Source organism: Epinephelus lanceolatus, chromosome 21 (genome assembly GCF_041903045.1).
Source record: "Epinephelus lanceolatus isolate andai-2023 chromosome 21, ASM4190304v1, whole genome shotgun sequence".
NCBI lineage: Eukaryota > Metazoa > Chordata > Actinopteri > Perciformes > Serranidae > Epinephelus > Epinephelus lanceolatus.
In genome coordinates this window covers 37,641,755-37,664,267 of record NC_135754.1, presented here as the reverse complement: position 1 = coordinate 37,664,267, position 22,513 = coordinate 37,641,755, and the positions used below count along the sequence as shown (strand labels likewise).

Here is a 22,513-nt window from a genome sequence, read left to right as displayed (position 1 = left end):
CTTTTTGTAGCTTTTATTTAAATAACTGGCATCAGTACTAATTTGTATTTTAATGTATGTGTTTGTGATTAAATCTTATTTACTCGATCTGATCCTGTGTTTTATGTGTCTTCTCATTTTTTTAAATGTAAAGCACTTTGAGTTGCACGTGCTGTATGAACTGTGCTGCACAAATAAAATTATTTAAAAAGTGTTGTGAAAAAGACCTCACCATCCTAACTATTTATATACAATTAGCATGTTTTATGAGTCATTATTGTTGTTTAAATCTTCTGAAATGTGAATTTACAGAATTCATGGAGGAGATTTTTGCAGATATTATGAAAGATTTAGTTTCTTCATGTTGACTGTGACAGGATGAGCTGTCCTCTGCTGCCCCCCCCCCCCCCCCCCCCCCCCATGTCTCTGAACGTCTCTAAACTGCTGCTGCATTGAACACCTGTCACCACCAGGTGTCTCCACACACCACCACCTGTCTGCTGTCACATGTTTTAATGAGTCTGTGAGCAAATCTGTTTCTGTGACATGAAAATAAAATGATCATACAATAAAACTTCTTAGTGCAAAATGATCAGATAGAAGGAAGATGGTTATTTAGGAAAAAGTAGTTTTATGAGATGTTGAGAGAGGGTGTGTGTGTGTGTGTGTGTGTGTGTGTGTGTGTGTGTGTGTGTGTGTGTGTGTGTGTACTTGGGGGTGTGTGTTTGACAAAGAAAGAGTCAGACTCTCAGCAGCAGCAGTCAGCAGTGCGCAGTGAACCGCTCCTGAAGGATTGTGTAATCCTTAATTTGAGGTGAAGCTGTTGTGAGATCAGCCTGACGAGGTTTAATATCACATTCAGCGAAGAGTAGAAACTTTGACTGAGACTTCTCTGGATGATTTTACCGTCAGCTGAGCCGTTTGCAGCAGGTGAAGAACCGTTTCAGAGATCAACAAGCAGCTCAGAGTGAAGTGAAGCTGACACACACAGGTACCTCACACATCACACACACACACCTCAGTGCTTTATATTCATGACATTATGTCAGTCAGTTTTATGATTTTACTTTTTGTCTGTATATTTATACATTTATTAACATAAACAACAAACATGTCAGTTCAGTGTGTTTATATTGCTGCCTGTACTTCAGAGCCCAGGCTGCTGTAGATGCGCAGTAACTCCACTTAATGTTATTTTTCTTGATTTTAAAAGAGCAGATGAAGTCTCTTACCTGCAGGATAAAGTGCGTCTAACGGTTATTCATGTCCCTGAACGCACCCTGAAGTGTGTGTGAAACTGGTGTCAGTGGTTTGGATGCTTAAAATACTTTCATTCATGTTGATGTGAAAACAAATCTGCTGTTTACAGTAAATCAGCCTGTAGGCTTCATGGTGACGAGGAATAAGAGGCATGTTACTGTACTTTATTAAACTGACCAGTGTTTTTTTTTATTTTCTTTGCAAACTAAATGTATCATCACACACAGCTGCAGACTGCAGATGTGAAGCGGAGGTCTTGTATGATGATTAAATTAGATCAGTTTTAATGTCACGTACACCATCAGACACCATACACTGTGACATGTTTGTGCCTTTGACTCTGCAAAGCAAACAACTAGTAATAATAATAATAATAATATAGAATATACTGATAATAAAAATATATATAGTAAGAATAGAATATCACAAAATAAAATATGATAAACAGGACACAAAGTGACCATGAAGGAGTTTGTTTTAGTGACTGAAATTGTGTTAAAGAGATGAAAATGACAGGATTATAGATGAGACAGATTCATTAATATTTGCAACAAACTAAGGGAAGTGTGCAGGGATGTGGAGTTTGTTGACGATCCTCCTGAATTTCTCAGACATTCCTTACACACCACTATCACTCACCTACAGTGCAGTCTTGGGATCTCTCCCCAGACGACTGTACACCCACTCTCACCTGGTCCCATCTGACCCTAAAGACTCACATGTGACCTTAACGACTCTGTCAGGGTTCACACTCACTTCAGTTTAAAGCCTGCGACTCCACACCAGCTCTTCAGAACTGAAGAAGCTTCCTCAAGAAACTCAAGCAAGACCAGTTGTCTGTGATATAGCACTTATGGTTACCATGACCTGATGACTGAGAGTCTTCACTGACAATCTCAGGTCCGTCCCGGGCTAGAGATGCACCGATACCACTTTCTCCTTCCTGATACTGATTCCGATCCCTGAACTTTAGGTATCTGCTGATACCAAGTACCGATCCAATACCAGCGCGTAAAATAAAAATGGATGGGATATGAATTGTTGTATGTCTCAACTCCTAAAACTCTGTGTAAAATATTAAGAAATAAATACATAATAGTAGAATGAATGCCATTAAACTTTTTATTATTATTATTATTCAGTGTTGACACAGATCAAGACACAGGTCAAAGTGCAGCCACACAGTTTGGTAAAAAGACATTTTAAAGGCTACAGTAGAATGCTTTTTAAACTCCGCTCCGTTTCCGTTTCGTTTGCCTGTAGCGTGCGTATGCGTAATGACGTGAGGCGTTACGTGGTATCGGATCGGTCATAGGCTGTACTCGCCGATACCCGATACTGCATTTTAGGCAGTACCAGAGGCATTTCAGATACTGGTATCTGTATCGGTAGAACTCTATCCAGGGCTGAGTAAACTTTCTGGGGGACTCTAGGGTGCTGCAGTGTGGTTATGAAACGCCTCACTTTCAGATGAACTTATAATTGGAGGAGAACCTCAGTGTTTCTGCTGCAGACTGTTGCTGTTTGATGTGTCCTACGTTCCACATCTGGAGATGTGCAGTGTCTTCTGTGGACCAAACCACTCCTGTCCTGCGTCCTTGGAAGTGTTACAGGCCGACGTGGTTTAATCTGTTTTTTTCAAGCGTGTAGTTTCAGTGTAGTTTTTTAATCCACAAAACTTGTTCGGGGTATCAGAGGATAACAGCTACACTTGAAGTGCACAGAACCCACATTTTGAAAATGTAATAAAACTCTGCTAATGCATTTCAAAAACATCAGAACGGCTCGTCCGTCGTAATCCAAGTGCCCTGAAGCCAAGGCATGCAAAACTGACTTGAAAAGACGTCAACTTTTATAGCATCATTTCTCACTGTGGTCAGTTAGCCTGCCCTGCAGGAGTGCTGTGTTTACATGGCAACTCGCGCGAGACTCGAGAACTAGCACCACCACTAGCCATCAGCTAGTCTCGCACACTTCAAGCGTAGCTGTTATTCCGGCTAGCTGTTATCCTCCGAGTTTTGTGGATTAAAAAACTACACTGGGCTTCTTGTCGGCATGAGGGTCACTAAGTACTGTCTGTATTTTCCTTCTAAAGTGGCCATTTCCTTTAAGTGAACCGCACTGCGAACTTGAAGCAAACTGAACTACAGTTTGCTTCAGGGGGTTTGAGTTCTCTTGGAGTGTTCACATATGCCCAAAAAATGCCGAGTCACTGCTCTGAGTGTATTTAGAGGGCTGAATCAAATGTGAAACCACCCCAAGAGGACTGAGTTCTGTTTGTTTTAAAAGGACTCATTTTAAAACAGCCTTACATTTGTGCATTTATGTAGCAGATACCTTCAAACTTTACGTTTCAACAACGCTGCTGTGGTTAACACGTGGTTAGGTTTAGGCACAAAAACAACTTGGTTATGGTTTGTACAGAATCATGTTTTGGTTTGAAATACCTGGTTTTGGGGGTCACTACCCCCGCAAGAAACACAGCGATGTTTCAGTAACATACAGTGGCTTTTCACTGCACTGTCCCAGAAACAATGTCGCTTCTAAACACCCACATTTGGTGGCTAATAAGCTTCCGCCAACACTGCAACGCTTCATTTAATCTCAACCGGTTTTGTTGTTTGTTGAGCTCGAGCAGCGGTCTGCAGCTTGGTAGGCATCTCTCCCTGGCGTCACACCATCCACCGTCTCCTCCACCTCCCCCAGTGCCACCATGTTTGTTCTGGTGACTGGGCTGGTGTCATGTTGCATTTAAGTACCAATCAAGGCAAACAGCACACAGAAAGATCATTATATTTTACCTGCTTTGGTTTGTTGTAAAGTGAATAAACATTAGGAAGGAGCTAGATTTAGACACGTGGCCCCACAGCAAGTGAAGACAAAATGACTCGTATACTTCAAGTTTATGGTTTGATGTACTTCAGAAAATCACTTTCTGTAAATGATTTATCTCTGTACCAAATTTACAACAAAATAATAACATTTGTACCAAAAGCCATCAGTCAGACAAAGTTTCACCAGCTGGGAGTCTTCGCTCTAATCTTCATCTGTTTGAGGTTGTTTACATGAACCTGCTGAGCCGTAGAGCTTTTAAGATATTGTCTTGTTCTTTCATCTTGTCCTTTGTCTCACACTGGAATGAAAGTGTGCCGTGTGTTTCTACCTTGAGCTTTTAGAAATTGCAAACATGCCGTAAAGCTGTTGGTCCTTGAGCTCTCCGTGGCAACGGAGGCAAAAAATACTTTCAAGGGACATTACATATTTCTCCTCTTACCTGTAGAGCTGGAGAGAAGGCAGACATCTGTACGGCTGATATCTCCAACAATCAGTAACTCACACCAAAACTATCTAGACTGATAAACAGCACAATAGGTAAGAGAAAAATTATGTAGTCCTTGATTTGGGGGCTGAACTGTCCCTTTAATACAGCGTCACTTAGCCCAGCCTGAAATCTAGAGCAGAATACTGGAGCCTTTAATGCTGTGTGTGCTTTGAGGTCACACCTAAAATCAAAACAAACCTAATAGTAGTTTATTATAGTCTGACAGCGCTCACAAAACCACAGTCAGTGACCACAAACATGAGGAACCAACCAAATCAGGGTTCACAGTGAAACAGAAAAGGTTGATTTTTTGTTCCAGAAAGATCTTCTTCCTGATTGAGTTGCAGAAGTTAGAAAGACTGAACGTCCGCCACCACACTGGTATCGATTTGTCTCAGGGACTGTCCTCAGTTCACTGTAATCCAATCTGACGGGGACAAAAAGAGCCAGCCAGACAGCAGGAAGACGGGACATTTATTCACAAACTCTGACTTTGTGTTGTTCAGTAGAAACAATCATAAAAGTGATGTGCCACTGTGTGATTTGATTTAAACTACAGATCTGCCTACAGCTCTTCAGGTTCAATGCACTTTCACCTCATCGATTCAGGCGTAATCACAATGTACAGAAACAATATTTGTCCTTAGATTCCATTAATGATTAACATGGAGCTGGGAAAAAGTCCATAGTTTGACATTCCTGTGATATTTTGGGGGCTGCTGAGCTCTGCGATGCAGCTCTCAGATTCTTTTCAGCTCTGAATAACAGTTAAGTCACTTTCTGTTACATATATTCAGTGTAAACATCACGACAAAGGTTTGAATCCCATGTGTGTATACTGACTCATGGGCGATTAATGTTTGCTCAGTTGGGTGTAGACAACAGAATCCTAATCCAGTGTCGCTGACGTATTTGAGTCTTTGTTAAGGTCTGTGCACATCTGACGTTTCTCAGACTCTCTCTGTGTGTCCGTCTGAACAGGTGATCCCAGAGCAACTCGTCCAAATCCAACTCTGCTCTCTCCCATGGCTGCCAACGACACCCCTCAGGGCTGCGGCCCTAACGTGGACTCCCTCTACTACAACCTGTGTGACCTTTATGCCGTGTGGGGCATCGTGCTGGAAGCCTTTGCAGCAGCTGGCGTCATCTTCTCCTTTGTGCTTTTCCTCTCACTGCTGGCGAGTATTCCCTTCACACAAGACAAGAATCGCAAGAGCTCTGTGGCTCTCAACGCCTGGTTCCTGGTTTGCACCACCGGTCTCTTCTGCCTCACCTTTGCCTTCATCGTGGGGAAGGACTTCTCCACCTGTGCCTCACGGAGGTTCCTCTTCGGGGTGCTGTTTGGCGGCTGCTTCGCCTGCCTCCTGATGCAGTGTGTGAGGTTGAATATCCTTGCCAGGCGGAACAGCGGGCCCCGGGCTTGGATGTTATGTCTGGGGGCGTTGGGGCTGTGGCTGGTGGAGGTGGTCATCAACACTGAGTGGCTGATCATCACAGTGGTGCGTCACCCACAGGGGCCGCTCAACGCCACAGCCGAAGCCAGCAGAGCCACGGCTACGCCTTGCAACATCGCCAACGAGGACTTCGTCATGGCGCTGATCTACGTGATGACCCTGATCCTGGCTGTGGTGGTGGCGAGTCTGGCCATCATGGCGGGCAAACACAATCAGTGGAAGAAGGATGGCGCCTTCATCCTTATCACCAGCCTGTTCTCTGTGTGTATCTGGGTGGCGTGGATCGTCATGTACGTCTACGGGAATGAGAGGAGTGGGGGACCCACATGGGACGACCCCACCTTGGCCATCGCCCTGGTGGCGAATGCGTGGGTGTTCCTCATCCTCTACACCATCCCTGACATCTGCAGTTTGAGCGGCGATGATGAAAGCCAGCAAAGCTTTGGGGAGATCGTGTACCCAAACCGAGACGTCGGCTACGAGACGATCCTGAAGGAGCAGAGCTCCCAGAACATGTTCATGGAGAATAAGGCTTTCTCTATGGACGAACCAAACCAAGGTATGTCGCCTGAATATCAGAGCTCCTCTGAGAACACTCAGTCCAAATGTTTATTTTAACCTTTCATAGTTAATGTAAAACTCTCTGTATCAAAGTCTCACCACCTGTAGGCTTGAAACGTGGTGCTGAAAAGTTTGCTGTCCATCTTATAGTCAGGCTGCTCTCCAGCACTGTTCATACATACACCTATGAAAAGTAATGCAACAGAATTCGTATGTAACCCACATAATTGTGAAGGCTGCAATCAGATGACCGACGTGCTGACAGGAGTAAAGACGTAGTATAAAGAGCCAAAGTTGGTGTAGAAGGTAGGTTGGAGTGATGAAAAACAAACAAGTGAGCGTTGAGTTATTTCAAGGTAAGGCTCACCTAAACCTAACCAAGTAACTTTACGTTAAGTAATTAACTTTATGGTAACACGACAATGCCCAGCCATGTTTCTTGACCTAAATATAGCTTACATAACTTTATTTGCCTAAACCTAACCTACGTAACCTAATGTTATGTATGTAACATGACGATGCCTAACCATGTTTCTTTTACTAAACCTAACTTAGGTAACTTAACGTGATGAAGCACAACCACCTTTTTTTTCCTAATCCTAAACTACGAAACTTTACGTTAAGTAAGTAACTTTATGTTAAGTAGGTAACGTTATGACGCCCAACTAAGGTTCTTTTCCTAACTCTAACCTGCGTAACTCAATGTTTGGTACGTAATTTTACGTTAAGAACGTAACGTGACGACCTCCAACCAATCCTAATGTGCATAACTTTACTTGCTTAAATCTAACCTACATGATTTAACGTTAAGAATGGAAATTTACATTAGGTATGTAACGTGAAAATGCCCAAGCATGTTTTTTTTCCTAAACCTAACCTACGAAACTTTACTTGCCTAAACCTAGCTTACATAACATAACATTAAGTATGTAATTTTACATTAAGAATGTAATGTGACGACAGCCAACCATGTTTTTTTTCTAAACCTACCTACTACTTCAAGAAACTGCCTTTGATATAGTACTTAAAATAACCATGACCTGGATGACTGAGAATCCTCACCAAAGTTAAGTACGTAACTTTGCATTAAGTATGTTACGTTACGACGACCAATCCTGTCTTCTCCTAATTCTAACTTAACATTGAGCATGTAACTTCACATTAAGTTTGTAAGGTGACGATGACTAACTATGTATCTTTTCCTAATCCTAACCTGCGTACCTTTGCGTTAGGTATGTAACATGATGACGCCTTTCATGGAGCACTAATTCGTTAGATATCATGTTGTATGAGGATATGTTGTACAAATACAGAATTTGAAGCCCTCTGCCATTTACAGTGAGACATTTGTGAGTGGCGGTACTTTTGATGAGGTTTTATTTTTAGAATAAAAACATTCTCTTCTGTGTTTATTACTACAATTTGGATTTTTAATTTCAGTCCCATCTATGAGAGACACAGGTTCTTTTCTTGGTGCATTTTGGTTATATCACTTTATTAACTGGCACAAACCTGTGGGGATGAGATGTTTGATCCTTTGTTTCTCAGGTATGACATCACTCTGTATGCAAAGCTCCACGCTTTCATCTGGCAGGACGCCATTTTTATTCCACTGTTCCCTGTAAACCAAATATTTGCCTTGTTGACGTATTTGATAAATTTGATTTTGTTTGTGCGGAACAAGATGGAAGTTTGAGCCTATGGATACATTCACTTTGCATGTGACACATTAGTCACACAGTAACCTCCATGATTACATATCACTCAGAGTTAGACTGTAAGTTCATTAAAATGTCTACCAGGGCTTGCATCATATTTTCTTACCCACGGTTTTGTCCGGGGAACGTTGAGTCGTACATTCTGTCCCTGCATTGACTGTTTGTATTATAATACACTTATCACAGAATATTCAAAGTGACCTTGTACCGATGAGTAAAAGTTTCAGGCTCACAGACAGATTGGTCTGCGAAATGTCCCCAAAAGGTTGTTTTGTGTCTACGTGATGAGCCCACAGAATGTGATACGCTGCTGTTGAAGTCCTGAGCTGAACAGGATCTGATGCTGCAGTAAAAAAAGCCACAAAGATCAGAACACAAAGTCCTGCAGTCTGCCGGTGGAGTCGCTGGATAATCATAGGTGATGAGGTGGACGGTGTTGAGTGGCTGCTAATGTCCTGCAGAGTGTTTTTCACCCGACTGTCAGCTCGTGTCACCGCGGTGAAGAGGTGGAAAATAACTAGGTATTTATATGAGATTACACGTCAGGGGGAAACTTAAATTACTTTCTACCCCGCCACGTTTATCAGCTGGAATTTAGAGATTCAGGTTTGTCATTTAACATGAGATAAATATGGCTGTTGTGCAGTGAAATATTTTATCTTCACTGTCGCTCTGAAAAACAGAGTTTTGGACATCTTAAGTTTGAAGTCCCTTCAAGTATAAAACATTTCTGTCTTTCCCTTTCTTTATGTCCTCTCTTGTGTGTTTTGTTCATGTTTTCATTTATTTCTCTTCTTTATCTCAGCCTTATGTTCCTAACTCGTCCAGTTAACTCCCTAACTTCTTTCCTCATATTGCGAGCGATGACTAAAACAGTCGTCAGCAGCAGAATGGGAACACTCGACCAACCATTTCTTTCCTAGAGTCACGGTCAGGTATTCAGAGGTAACATGCTCTGACTCACTCCTGTTAATGAGTGGCTCTTATCTAACTGCGTCCCTGCCCACTGTATCACACACACACACTCCCAGTCTGATTCCCACCAGCAACATCACGGTATGTGTTTGCATTGTCACCACGGCAACTGAGGCATGGCAACAGTTTCATCCGAAAGTGTGACAAAGTCATCTCTCACCTCCATCTCTGCTGGGTGTGTCTGCAGGACACATCACTGATACCAAAGACGAGACGGAGGACAGATAGTGTGGAGCTGCTCTGGTGATTAAGTGTATCTGAACTGAAACATAAAGATTTAAGAGATGGTTGCTGGGGAACGGCAGCACTTAAGGAGCCTAAAGATATCACACAGAGGTTTGTTTGGTGACAAAACAATGACATTTTTTTGTCTCTGTCTGTCCATTACAGCGTCCAAGCCTGTGTCTCCATACAGCGGCTACACGGGTCAGCTGCGTGGGTCGGTCTACCAGCCCACTGAGCTGGCTCTCATCAGCAAAGCAGTGGGAAATGTGAGTAATACACCCACGTGGTTTCATTACACAGACGCACATTTGAATCCAGCGTAGATAGTGTAGAGGCAGCTGGTGCACACACACTCACATGTCCTGAGGTAGGCTAATTATTATTGTAATGAACAACCTTTGACAGTAATGTTTGACAGAGTGCAGGGAGCTGTTCAGAGGCATTCAGAACAAATGGGACACAGTGAAGGTTAATGGTGTGAAAACAGGGTGTAAGCACAATATGTGCCAGTTTGATTGAAAACAAGATATAAGATAAACTCTCATTGTTCAGCTTATTAAAGAGAAACTCTGGTGTTTTTCAACCTGGATCCTATTTCCCCACGTTTTTATTTCTGAAGCCCCGTTCCCACCAAGCAGTCTAGTTCGGTTCAGTTCAGTTCACTTTCTTTGCAGTTCCTACAGTGAAAGTTGTGGATGGTACCAACAGAAGCGTTCCTTAGCGTCCCCATGTTTGGTCCCCCCTCTGTTGGGGTACCTAGCACACAGATCTGGTACTAAAAGGTGGAGCTAGAAACCCTGCAGTCTGATTGGTCAGTAGAGGACGCTCACTCTGGTTTTATGTAACCTCTGTTCATACATCAGTAAACTACAACTATAAAATGAAAGAGAAAAAAATAACTTCATTCACTGGGCCGACTGCCGGCAACTTTTAAGTTGGAACGTTAACTTGTAATGTTACTCAATGCATGAGTTGATGACGTGAATCCATCAGCACACCTTAAATTTCACTGTGACAACTTTGACCATCACTTTAGTTTTTATAACCAAGCCCGGCCTGGACCCGCAGCACAGCACATTGAGTTTGTGTGCAACTCAGTGGAGCGGAGCCTGTGTTGCATTCAGGTGTTGTCACGTAAATAACAAACTCCAGCACTTGAATAGGCCATAGCACAGCACGGCAGCATGTCAAGTGGGCCGAACCCATTTTTGATTTGTTAGTACAAGATCTGTGTGCTAGGTACCCCAACAGAGGGGGGACCAAACATGGGGACGCTAAGGAACGCTTCTGTTGGTACCATCCACAACTTTCACTGTGGAGATGGAAAAACTGAACTGAACCAAAATGAAACACACAAGAATCAAAAGGAAAAACAAGAGATGGAAAAGTGACATCAGGGGGTGTTTGGGGGCCTCCATGGGCTTCCCTGCCTGAAGGCCCCACAGAGTCTAGGACCACCACTGCTTTTACTGTAGTAAGATTTTGAATGCAGGATTTTAACTTGTAACAGAGTAATCCTACACTGTAGTGAATATCTGAATACTTCTTCTACCACTGGTTCTATCTTTTTTAAATCATTGTGAAGGGAAGCTAAGTGAGAACAGTGAGTTCTGAGGGGTTGTTACATCAGTAGGAGTCAGGGTCTGCACACACGTGAAAACCTGAGAGTTAAATCTGACTATAAATCATCAGAGAGTTTAAAGGAGTGTTTGAAACAGGACACTGACTCTGTGGAGGCGGTGCTCACAGACACATTCCCTCCCTCATGTCTTGGATGTTTTTGTCATGGGCCGTGTCATGCAGCAGCCGCCGGACGTGTCCTATGACATCATCATTCCCCGAGCCTCCGCCAACTCTGCAGGCAACAGCGGGAGCAGCACCCCCTCGACACACACCGAGACCGGCAGCACTGCGTACGCACAGACAAACGGAAATAGCGTAGGTCGTGCCCCGAGCTCTCCGACGCCTCTTCACTCCACAGCTCTCCTTGCTCCTTCCTTATCAACCTGCTCACCTCCAGATGCTTTTCTGTTCCCCTGCCTCTGTGCATGTCGACCTCTCAGCTCCTGCCGTATCCATAGCAACTTCTTCTACAGGTTGACTATGAATCACCTCTTTGTCTGGATCCTCTTTTTTCTTACCTTGTGAAGCTCGCGCTCTCTCAAGGCCTCTCGTCTTTTACCTGGTCTGCTCAGTGTGCTGGTTGGACTCAGTGCACTCTGTGCTTCTTTTTCTTCCTACGACACCAGAACAGTGTTGGTGAAAAGGGGAGTTTGATATGATTTATCTCTTTCTGACCTTGGAATCCTTCTTGTATTTTCATTTACTTTTATTACTTCACTGAAAAACTGTATTTTGACTATGTGACACTCACCTGTAGGATTTAAGGTGGTTCTGAAAAGTTTGTCGTTCTCTCATTTGTTGAGGACGGCAGCTGAAGTCAGTTTCACAGCAGTTACAGTGGATCCCAGTGGGACCCAGGTTCATACAGAAGCTGTTTATTCACCAAATGTGTTGCTAGCACAGTTAGGTCTTTATTCAACACAGCTACATTTAAAACTGTGACAATTGAAAACAGCTCACCACACTTGCACCAAAATTTCTTTTAGCCTGGCATCACCAGACCAGTGCATGAACAGGAATTAGTCTGGAGCCTCTCCAATGACGTGGACCAGTGATACTCAATCTAGGGTATTTACATTTGCATGTTAATTATGATTGTTTATTAGCTGGCTCCTGGCCTACTGTCATGACGCAAAAGTGGCCCCCAGGCAAAGCAAGTTGAGTATCCCTGGCGTGGATCCGTGTGCCTCTGGACTCAATTAAATAAGCCTGCAACCAATCAGAGCAATGAAACGTGACGTAGCACTGAGTTACAGACAAATGTTAACAGCCTAGCATGCTGAGATGAGCTGTGATTTTGTAGCTTCAATGTCTATGAACGAGTGTTGCCATATTTGCCATCAGAATTTGGAAATAGTCCTTCAAGCTGCAGCCATCTTCGTTATTTTACTAAGCTAGGTTCATGCTAACCTTAGTGGTCTGGTGCGAGAGTGTGCGCGGCAAAAATTGTCATCGCAGATTCTCTGTAAGAGCATGGTGACACACATACGAAATAAACATTTGCAAATATTCAGGCCACGTTCAGTTCCATTCAATGCGAGTGAGCATTCTGGCATGTTCACATCATGTGGAGTTCAGGTTTAGTGAACGCTGACAGGTGAAGTCACAGCCTCAAGCAGTAGCAAAGACGTGTGGTTGGTGTTTGGCTGTCACTGGCTGTAGTTTTCTGAGTGAGCCAAGATGCAGGAGGCATTAACTGTTGTTCAACCAGCTGATACTGAATGATGTAGACCATGACAGATGCTGCCTGGCTGGCATAAGAAAAAGGAAAATGTACCAATAACATCATATTTGACAGCATTTCTTAGTAAGCTAGCTGACGTGCATTTGTTAGCGAGCAAGCTAGCTTTCAGTGTGCGCTACATTCAGCATGAATAAAGTGCTCCAGGGATGCCGTTTCTCTGTCGGCTGACCTGGAGGTTAGCATCATACTGGTTCCCTCCTCAAAAAGCTGATGGTAATTTTCCATTAGATTTGGATTATTGCAGAAAATAAGCTCTGTGGCAAACGAACATATGATACTTAGGTGTTTTGTTGAGGCCTTAATGCAGTTACTGCATGTTAAAAAGCTAACATTAGACTACAAATGCCCCAACGTCACCACGTTCTGTAGTTTCATTGAGCCACTTGTTAGCAACCACCTTTTTTTTTAAACACATAAAAGCTTCAGAGTTTGTGAGTGACATGTTTTATGTTACAAAACAAAACATGAAAGTCTCTTCAGCTTGTGTTAACTACAGATTTTAATTCAGGCGTTCAACCAAAAATGTGCTGACTTTAAGACGAGAACCAGGAGCGCCAAAATGCTAACTAATTTCTGGTTTTAAGACTCATTCTTGGCGGACTCTATATTGCCTCAGCAGGCAGCAATGGTCACTCGCCTTTATTAACTGATTTGTGGCCCATGCCTTAAAGTGCGAAGGCTCTGCAGGTTGTCAGTCATCGTATCAAACCTTCCCCGTAGAAGGTAAATGATCGTAATTGATCCAGCCAGGGACGAGTCAGGTGTAAATCTGTCTGAACTGGAGGGGAACAGAACATCTGACACAACAAATAAAACATAAAAACATAATTTTAATTGATGTTTAAGTCACATTTTACTTCAAAGGAGAAGCAGTGGATGAGTTTTAGCAAAAAGTAGTGCAGATACTATGCAAAGTACTTTTTTGTTAAATTAGGAGATCATTTTGAGAGAGAACATTTTTCAGAAACTCAAATATAATGGTGCAAAGTAAAAACAGCGCACTGTGTAGGAAATATGGAGTGATTTCAGATGCTTTTGAATCAACTGACTGTTGTGAGTCCAAGCTGCTGTCTACCTGGGATTAGGAAACTGCAAACTTTTCAGAGCCACCTGTTGATCTGTCAGACTGTAGTTTTCATTTCAAATCTCACGATGTTCCTGTTCGATCAACGACTCTACGTCTCTCTTCCTCTGCAGGGGAATGGTCTGCATAGGACGTCCCAGTGGTGAACACGCTGCTCCTGTCAACACCTCGTCACAATAACTTCACGTCTGTTCATCTTCACTCTCTGACTGTATGTTTGCTGTTCTCCATGGTTCCCTAAGCTGGTTCTGAGAGGAACCCTCTGCCCAGACATGTGGAGGTGAACGCCAGGTCACCCCCGCTGATGGAAAACACCTAAACCTTCTATTGACTGCTTTCCAATGTGCCGCTGGGTATCAGACAGTATAGAGCTTCATTTGGAAGTCAAAGCGAGGGGATGAAGCCGCGGCTTTGCTGCACAACAAAGACTTTTTGCAGTGGTCGCTCTGAGCTCTCTGCTGAAGAGTGACGGTGCTGACGAGACAAAAATGACTGAAGAGAATAGTTTGACTAAATACTGGGAGTGTCTTTGGCCCACTATGATATCCACACACACACACACACACACACACACACGTGTAAAAGTGCACCCCCTCCTAAACACACCATAACCAAACTGTCACTGCAGCGGCAGCACCGAAGAAACATTCTTTACCCAGTTTGGCATGAACACAACACGGACTGAAAATAAGACACACTGTCAGAAATAATTCACTGATATAAAACAAATACTGAGCACAGACAAGTTTAATTATCGGAGTCTGTGTCTATTTTTGTGCCTGGATTGTGAATATTGTTAATAACCACAGAGTTCACATGTAAACTTGAGCTGCTGGTGTTTAATTCATGTAAATATGTTGTTAATGTGTGATGACACTGCATGGAAGCATTGTATGAATATGCATATTTAACACTATTTATAGCACCTCTGTGTGCTTTCTAATTATTTAATCTAATTTCTACCAATCAAACGATCATGAGAACAGAGAGCTGAAATCACACGTGCTTCACTAACTTATGATTCTCAATGTGAACCAGAACATGATACCAGCAGGGCTGCAGCGATAAACCAGTTTAAAGGTATAAAGTGATATAAAAATGGACGGCTATTCTCATAAACCATTTATACGTTTTCCTATGAAAGGTAACGCACCCCAGTATAACGCATAATCATGGGCCAGTAATTCTACACATTATAGAAGGCTGCGATCATCTGACCAATGCGCTGATGGGAGTAAACAAGGAAGTGGTTGTCTGCAGTTTTGTAAAGAGGGAGGTTGGGGTGGAGGATGGGTCACAAAACCACAGACTCTCCCCTTGGACTTTTCCCAGGTGATGCATGTTTGGAACCGTGTGAACTCTGAGTCATTTCAAGGTACGTCCTGGCCATGTTTCTTTGACTAAATCTCCGTACATTATTTATGTAACTTTACATTAAGGACGTAACGTAATTCATGGGGCGCTAGCGCTGCAGTTGAAGGGAAACACATCCAACATATACGAACATCATCCAGATGTGCTGATCACAGGGATGAGGAAAAAACATAGCAGAGGCCAGCTCCAGCGTTGCCAGGTGGGAAATGTAGGATTATCGAACCAGAGACTCAAAATGATCATATTTTGAGGGAAATTATTGTACATGCGTCGTAACCAAAATAACAATCCTACTGATGCGCTATAGGCAAATATAGTCTCTCTAGTGTTTACTTTTTGGTTTACTTTTTTCCATTTTCCTTGCTTCTTTTTTTCCTCTTCTTCTTCTTCTGTTCTGAATCTCATTCTCGCTCGACTTCCTGACGGGTCCTAGCGCCTCGTGGGGCGGGTACAGCTGACCATTCAGCCAATCGTGCTCATTGTTCAGAGACAAACATCACCCGTATCTAGTCTCTCTCACCAGACCTTTCTCAAGAAAAGAAAGGTCTGGCTGGGCCGACTCTCACTTTAAGATTGGAGAAAAAAACGCCCCGGCTGCTTGTATTTCTTTCAACCAATCACAATTGTTCTGGGCGGTGCCACAGTAACGGTGCGCTTGCAAAAATATTGCCGGGGGGAAACAGGTTTTGGTGTAACAGGCCCACAAAAATATCACCTACAGGACACGAACCACAGCAGAAAAATGGCTACATCCCCGCAAGATCAAACACTGCAAAAGTTAGTGAAGGACGTGTTGAAAACTGCAACCGGAGGTGGTAGGGCAGGACTTCAGCGGGTGGCTCGTTCCGCCCAATGAGAGGCTGATCTATGCAGCGAACTTCCGCCCACTCAGACTGCCCGTATCTCACGCTATGCAAAGTGCGATTGGCTGGAAACATGTCACATGAGAACAGATGCCTTCAGGGCTCACAAAAAAACTCCGGCATACTGATTACAACCACACATTCATGAAATGGTCAAATTATTGTATATTTGGCATTTTTGGGATTATTGATCGTACATCGTACAGAGGGCCAAATTATCGTACAAATACGTCACGTTTGTGACACGTTACCCCCCAACACTGCTCACAACAGTGTTTATCAGCTTTGCTGCTCAGATGCAAAGAGGCATGACGACAGTGCACCTGTGTAAACTTGGAGGATGATGTATGACCTGCAGCTTCTACTGTATTCATATATCATCTTCCTGTTTTAGCAGCAATGTGTTTTTGTTGTTTGGCTCATCAACATTGTCAGGAAATGACTCAGAAAAAAAGAAATGCCAAAATACACTGAAGAGGCGCTTTAAAGAGAAATATATTGTCTGTCTGGGAAAGATCTCACACAGCTGTTGTTTCTATTTCATTTCAATGACATTTTGTGACCACAGCCACTGTGTGACATGTCTTTAATGTACAGCAAATAAATATTCACTTGTGATGTTATGCAAAGTGTGATTTCTAATCAAAAGTTCATGTGAGGTGCTGAGGGCAGTCAGAGAGGCTGACAGGAAATACACTGTGTGGATGATACTGGCTGACTTAAATGATGTCTAGTCTGTGTACGGAAACTGATTGTGCAGACAGCTCAGGACTAAACACCCTAAAACATATGACACATAATGAAAAGAAAATCTGTGTTTATGAAACAGGCAAATGATGATCACACACCTCCTGCTGCAGACAAATGAACCTAGAGGCTGCTGATAAGCTCTGACATGTATTTTGCATGTTCTTCCCAACAGTTATTACCATATGATTTATTCCACACACAACATGACTAGTTATTGCAGGACGCAGTGCTGCTGTTTGGGAACACGTCAGAGGTCCGGTGTTTTGTGAGAGGAGTAACAGCAGGCAGGCACGCAACTCAATCAGCTTCATCAACTCGTGCAAACAGATTTATTGATCCAAGCTCACTGACATCAGATGGCTGAATTCATCAAGGTCATCGGAGTTTTCAGTTATCTGTTTCCTGCGATGCCAAATCATCTTCTTTAGAGAGGAAACACAGCAGCAGGCTGTATTTAAACACTGAGCGTCCTCTCCAACACAGAGCAGTGTCTCCACCTCCAGCTTTATTTCTCCAGGGGAAATATATCGTTCTGATGAAGTGCATCCTGCTTTAAACTACGTCATAGGTGTTTGTTTACAACGTGGAGTCCACTATCTCTGCTATTAAAATGTCTGCAGCCAGCTCTCTGAGTCAGGCCCATAACTCACAGCCTTTCAAAGTGAGACACTGACCAGCTGCAGCGCTCATACAGGAGCTGTCTGAGAACAGGTACATGGGATGAATCTGCTGTGTGAATATATGCATGATGTTAAAATGTCAGACACTTTTAAATAAATACGCAGCTCTTAAAATACAAGAGAAATGTTTCCATAAATGGATGCAAAATGTTAAAAACCTGACATCTGTTCCTCTGTGTTGCTGCTTTATTCTGCTTCTCAGGTTCAAACTTGTATTTTTGGTTTCTACTAAAACATGTTTCAATGGTCCAAAAACTCTATTTCATCATACTGTCTGTGCTGGAACACTCTGTGTAAAGATTTTATCAGTCTTATAAGTTTAGTGCAGCTACACTGTGTCACATGCATCTGATCAACTTGGGTACAACGTCAAGTTTGAAGTCTGCAGACTGTACGATGACAGCGCCTACGACGTACGATGCAACAGCTTCTCATCCTGAGTGCTGCACAGGTTATTACTGCTCCAACTGTGAAGCACAACATAGAGTCTCACATGATTAAATAATCTAACGTTTTGTGAGCACTATATACTGCGGTGCATTTATAGCCCCTTTTACGCTGCCAGATTTTCAGCGAATGTTGGGCCATTTTGCCGGCAAGCTGCGAGCGTTTAGACACACAGAGCTGGATTGGCGAGTTGATCCAAGGTGCCCAATTTTCCGCCTCGTAGGGTAGACATATTGGTGGAACCCTTTTGGTTTAAAAAGAACGAGGCGGCCTTCTGCAATGGGAGGGGCTGTTGATGACTTGTGGGAGGAGCTGTTGATGACGCCGCACGTGCGAGCCACTGGCGGTGGATAAACAGGAAACAGCTGATAGCAGGAATTAGCGAGCAGCTAGTAGCAAGAGGGAAACACAAACCTGACAGACACTGTAAAGATGAGCAACTGGGGAGACAAGGAAGGTCTTCCTAAACGAAGAGGCCATTAACTGTCAGATGATGCGGACGAAGGACGGGCCGACTTACTGTGCGTTCACACCGAGCGCGAATTCGCAAATTTGCGCGTCAAGATTACATACAAAGTCAATGCAAAGACGCGATTAGACGCGAATTTGTGCCGGGCAGCGCGATGGACGCATCTAGCGCAACACGATAGACGTGTAAAAGGGGCAACTGACGCACAATTCCTGTTTAAAAAGGGCTTGTGTGTGTTAGCTGTGACTCCGCCTCTATTTCCTTCCATGCTTCGTCCTTCTTTACGCGATCATGGTCAGAGCTGAGGACACATCATACAGACAAGGCGTCACAAGGTTTTCGTCACATTTCTCTTAGCGTGTCTTGTCTCCAAGTTTGTATAGTTCACGTAGAATGAGCACATAATTTTGTTGCTGCTGACGATTTTACTGGGAAACAAAAGAACAAGAAAACCTTGATGGAGACGAGTTTGGCTTTTTAAGACATAAAAAGTTCACTGTGAGTTCTTACTTTATCACAGTTGTATTTCTGAGGCAGCAGTCTGAATCTGTTCCTCTCTCAACTTTCTATGCCCCCCCCCCACCCCACCCTAACAGCCCCAGTGCAACCACTCTGCCTGCACTGTCTATATCTACGGCAGTATGTGCATAAACAAATGATGTGAACACCTCTGGCAGTGACAAACACTACATGCATTGTTCTCTGCCTCTGTGTGGAGCGTGTGTTTTGTCTCACCAGATGACAGTGGCTTTCACACTGTGTAAACAGCCTCTCTGACTGTACTTTATGTCCTCTGTGTCCCCAGAACCTGAGCAGCATTTCAACATATCAAAGGCTCCACAGCAGCTTCTTCTCCTCGTGTCACTTTGTTCACTGCACTTTATTCCCGAGCTCCATTGCACTCTGTGTTTGTGTGCGTGACACTGACTAATTGGACGATCCAATCAGTGCGCTATCAGCAGGATGCAGACGCTGGCTTCTAGCACCAATTAGTCCACAGTGAAACGTCTCACACACTCCTGATGCTGCTGTTCCAGGAAGCTGTGGCACCTTTTATATTCCCCTGGACACACAGCCTCGTGCTCCCACAGGCACATCGAACAGCCTGCTGGGGCTCACACAGGCACAGGGTTTCAGTTTGTACTATCACATGTTTTTATTATGAACAGATAATTGCAGTTGGAGACACATTATCCTCCACTGGTTATATCCATGTTTCACATGTTTGACACCACATGTTGTCTGATACCTTTCTCTGAGTCTCTACCACAGAAACTGTCACGTAAGACATCTCGCTAAAGGGCAATTTGATCATAACAGACTTTCCCGAATGTATTCTGTTTCATATGTTGAAGTCTTTGTGTGTGCATGAGCTGGTAGGACGATCCAATATGGCTGCAGGGGGGTGAAACACAACCAGGAAATCAACCATATAATCCTCGCTTCATTTATTTTGGGAGGTGAATACCAAAAACGATCATTATTTTGTTAGCCTATAAGTCGTTTAAGCAAACAGGTGGTTGAAGGAGACTTACAGTTTATTACAACTTGGGTTTTTGTAGTTTTGTCCATCATCAATGAGACATCTTGTGTATTTTTTCCTAATTTGCCAGCTAATGATAGGTGGACCTTAAAGGGGAACTTGGCATTTTTCAACATGGACTCCATTTTCCCATGTTTTTGTGTCTAAGTGACTCAGTGACACATGTTTTTAAATTGGTCCAGTATCGAGAGAGACCGCTGCAGCTGGCGACCACGAAACCGCAGGAACTTTTCTCATTTACCCAGGATTTTGAAAAGCCTCGGCGCGTTTCCACCAAAATTACCCGGGGAAAAAACTTTCCCTCGACCCCAAACTTTCCTTGAAAGAAGTACCTAGTAGGGGGGTAGGACTTTTCAGATTACCCGAAATTCTTGATGGGCGGGGCTGTGTGCTGAAGAACGCTGATTGGTGGACCACACACTTGCAGTGTTCCGCACTTCCTGGTACGGGCAGCTGCTGCAAACTATATTTCATTTCCACAAACTCCACTTCGTTTGTGTTTTGATCAAGGATGGGTACCGACACCCGGTAGCTACTAAATTAGCCCCAGGGCTAAATTATCAAAGACCGTAGTATTGATCAGCGCTAAGGGAGCGATCACACCGCTAGAAATGCTACGCCAGTAAAACCATTGCTTTCCTATGATACAGCGCGTCTGACCGGCGTTCAAGCATCTTTTTAGACGGGCGTTTTTCCAGCGTCTTTTTAGACGCATGTTTTTGTAGACGCTTCATTTTAGACGCTTCTTTTTAGACGCGCGTGGATGCGTAAAAGTTAAAATATTTTCAACTTTTTGAGCGTCAGACGCCAGTAGCTAGCGTACATTGAATAAGCGCTTCCAGCATTTCAAGCGTCTTTGAAGTGTCTGCGTCTCTAGCGTCTCATTTCTGTGTGATCACCCCTTAACGGTTACGGTTCTTTTGTGCTGGGACTGATCTACTCCACACACACACACACACACACGCCTACACGACACCGTAACCAGTCAACAGCCGAGTGGCGGCAGTGGAAATGAAGTGAAGATAACTCAAAAATGACTCGAGGTGATGGCAGCTACACTGGTTACTGTGAGTGACATTAAACCTTAGCGAGTAAGAAGCCAATACTTTATCAATACATGTGTTCAGCAAGTATGAACATGTAGACATGTAGACAGGGATATTCAATAGGCTCCGCCCCCAGTCTCTCATCCACCGTCACTAACATTATGTCTGACACAAGGACAGCACGCTAGTTCAGCTGATAGTGAATTGTTCCTAATAAGCTCAAATGACAGCTGTCTGTATGGAGACTGACTTAGTTTGACACTTACCTTAAAATACTTTTAAACTGCTGGCTGAGACAAACAGCCCCGACTCTCTACACCAGCGTGTGACCAGCCAATAAGCTGGCGGAGCCAAATACAGGACACATGCCGAATCATCTACGCCATCAGCCTGATTTGAATAAAGTTTCCGGAATGTTGAGGAGAGCTGGAAACACAAACCACACAGATTACCAGGAACTGTTTTACCCAGGTAAACAAACTCCTGGACGTAAAAGTTCCTGGAAATGTTGGTGGAAAAGGGGCTAATGTTACCATTTGGGGCATTTGTGCAATGTCAGTGTACATCCATCAAAAGTGTCACTGACAGGCTCAGACTGTTATTCTAAGTGTCTGACAACATTATGAAAGGATGCCTACAGAGATACAGCTTTGTGTTGAAGAGTAAGATCATTTTTGTTTAACCAGAAACAGCCCCGACATTACATCACCAAACCCACCAGACTCCATTTAGATAAACAGTAATTTTAGTGTGTATAGAGGCAGCATGTTTTCACATCTAACTGGGGTTTTTATGGGTTTATTTCAACCAAACCAGAGCTGGTGATTGTTAGAACAGTGGAGAGACAAACCAAGACGGTTTTTGTTAGTTTAATTTTGTTTCTGTCAACTTTGAATTAAGTGTGTTTTATGATGATCAAATTATTGTTTATCTAAATGGAGTCTGGTGGGTTTGGTGATGTGATATCAGGGCTGTTTCTGGTTAAACAAAAATGATCTTCAACAAAAAGGTCTATCTCTGTAGGGATCCTTTCACAATATTGTGTCATGATCCTGGTTTGTTTATTTTCTGTTATTCTATGGACTTTGTTTAAGAGTTTTCTGTTTGTGTTCCTTGTTTCATGTTGTTCATTCATGTTTAATCTGCTTCCTGTTTTATTTTGTAGATTCTCTCTTCCTGTCTTGGTGTGTTTTCCCACCTGTTTTCTGTCCCACCTCTGTCATTAGTCCGTCCCTGTTCCCTTCACACCTGTTCTGTTTTAGTCTTGTTGTTAGCCAGTCTGCATTTCCCTCCTTTTGCCCATGTCTTACTAATCCAGCTGTGTCTCGTTCTTGTGATTCGTTTTCAGTGTATAGCCTATATACCTGTGTTCCTCCGAAGTTCATCCTGTGCTCAT

General features: G+C 43.3%; 1 protein-coding gene across 5 annotated transcripts; it reads left to right on the top strand.

Moving 5' to 3' along the window:
* Positions 1–709: 709 nt before the first annotated feature.
* gprc5c (G protein-coupled receptor, class C, group 5, member C) lies at positions 710–16,805 on the top strand. Of its 5 annotated transcripts, XM_078163706.1 has the most exons (6): positions 710–970; positions 4,520–4,611; positions 5,543–6,574; positions 9,660–9,760; positions 11,298–11,432; positions 14,059–16,805. In XM_078163706.1, the coding sequence occupies exons 3-6, from the start codon at positions 5,587–5,589 to the stop codon at positions 14,089–14,091; spliced, it is 1,257 nt and encodes a 418-aa protein (XP_078019832.1). In that variant the 5' UTR covers positions 710–970; positions 4,520–4,611; positions 5,543–5,586; the 3' UTR covers positions 14,092–16,805. The 5 variants fall into 5 exon arrangements, with proteins under 5 accessions (XP_078019832.1, XP_033467326.2, XP_033467325.2 ...); XM_033611434.2 differs by lacking the exon at positions 4,520–4,611 and having other exon boundaries at positions 711–970; positions 11,301–11,432; XM_033611432.2 differs by lacking the exon at positions 4,520–4,611 and having other exon boundaries at positions 711–970.
* Positions 16,806–22,513: the final 5,708 nt, after the last annotated feature.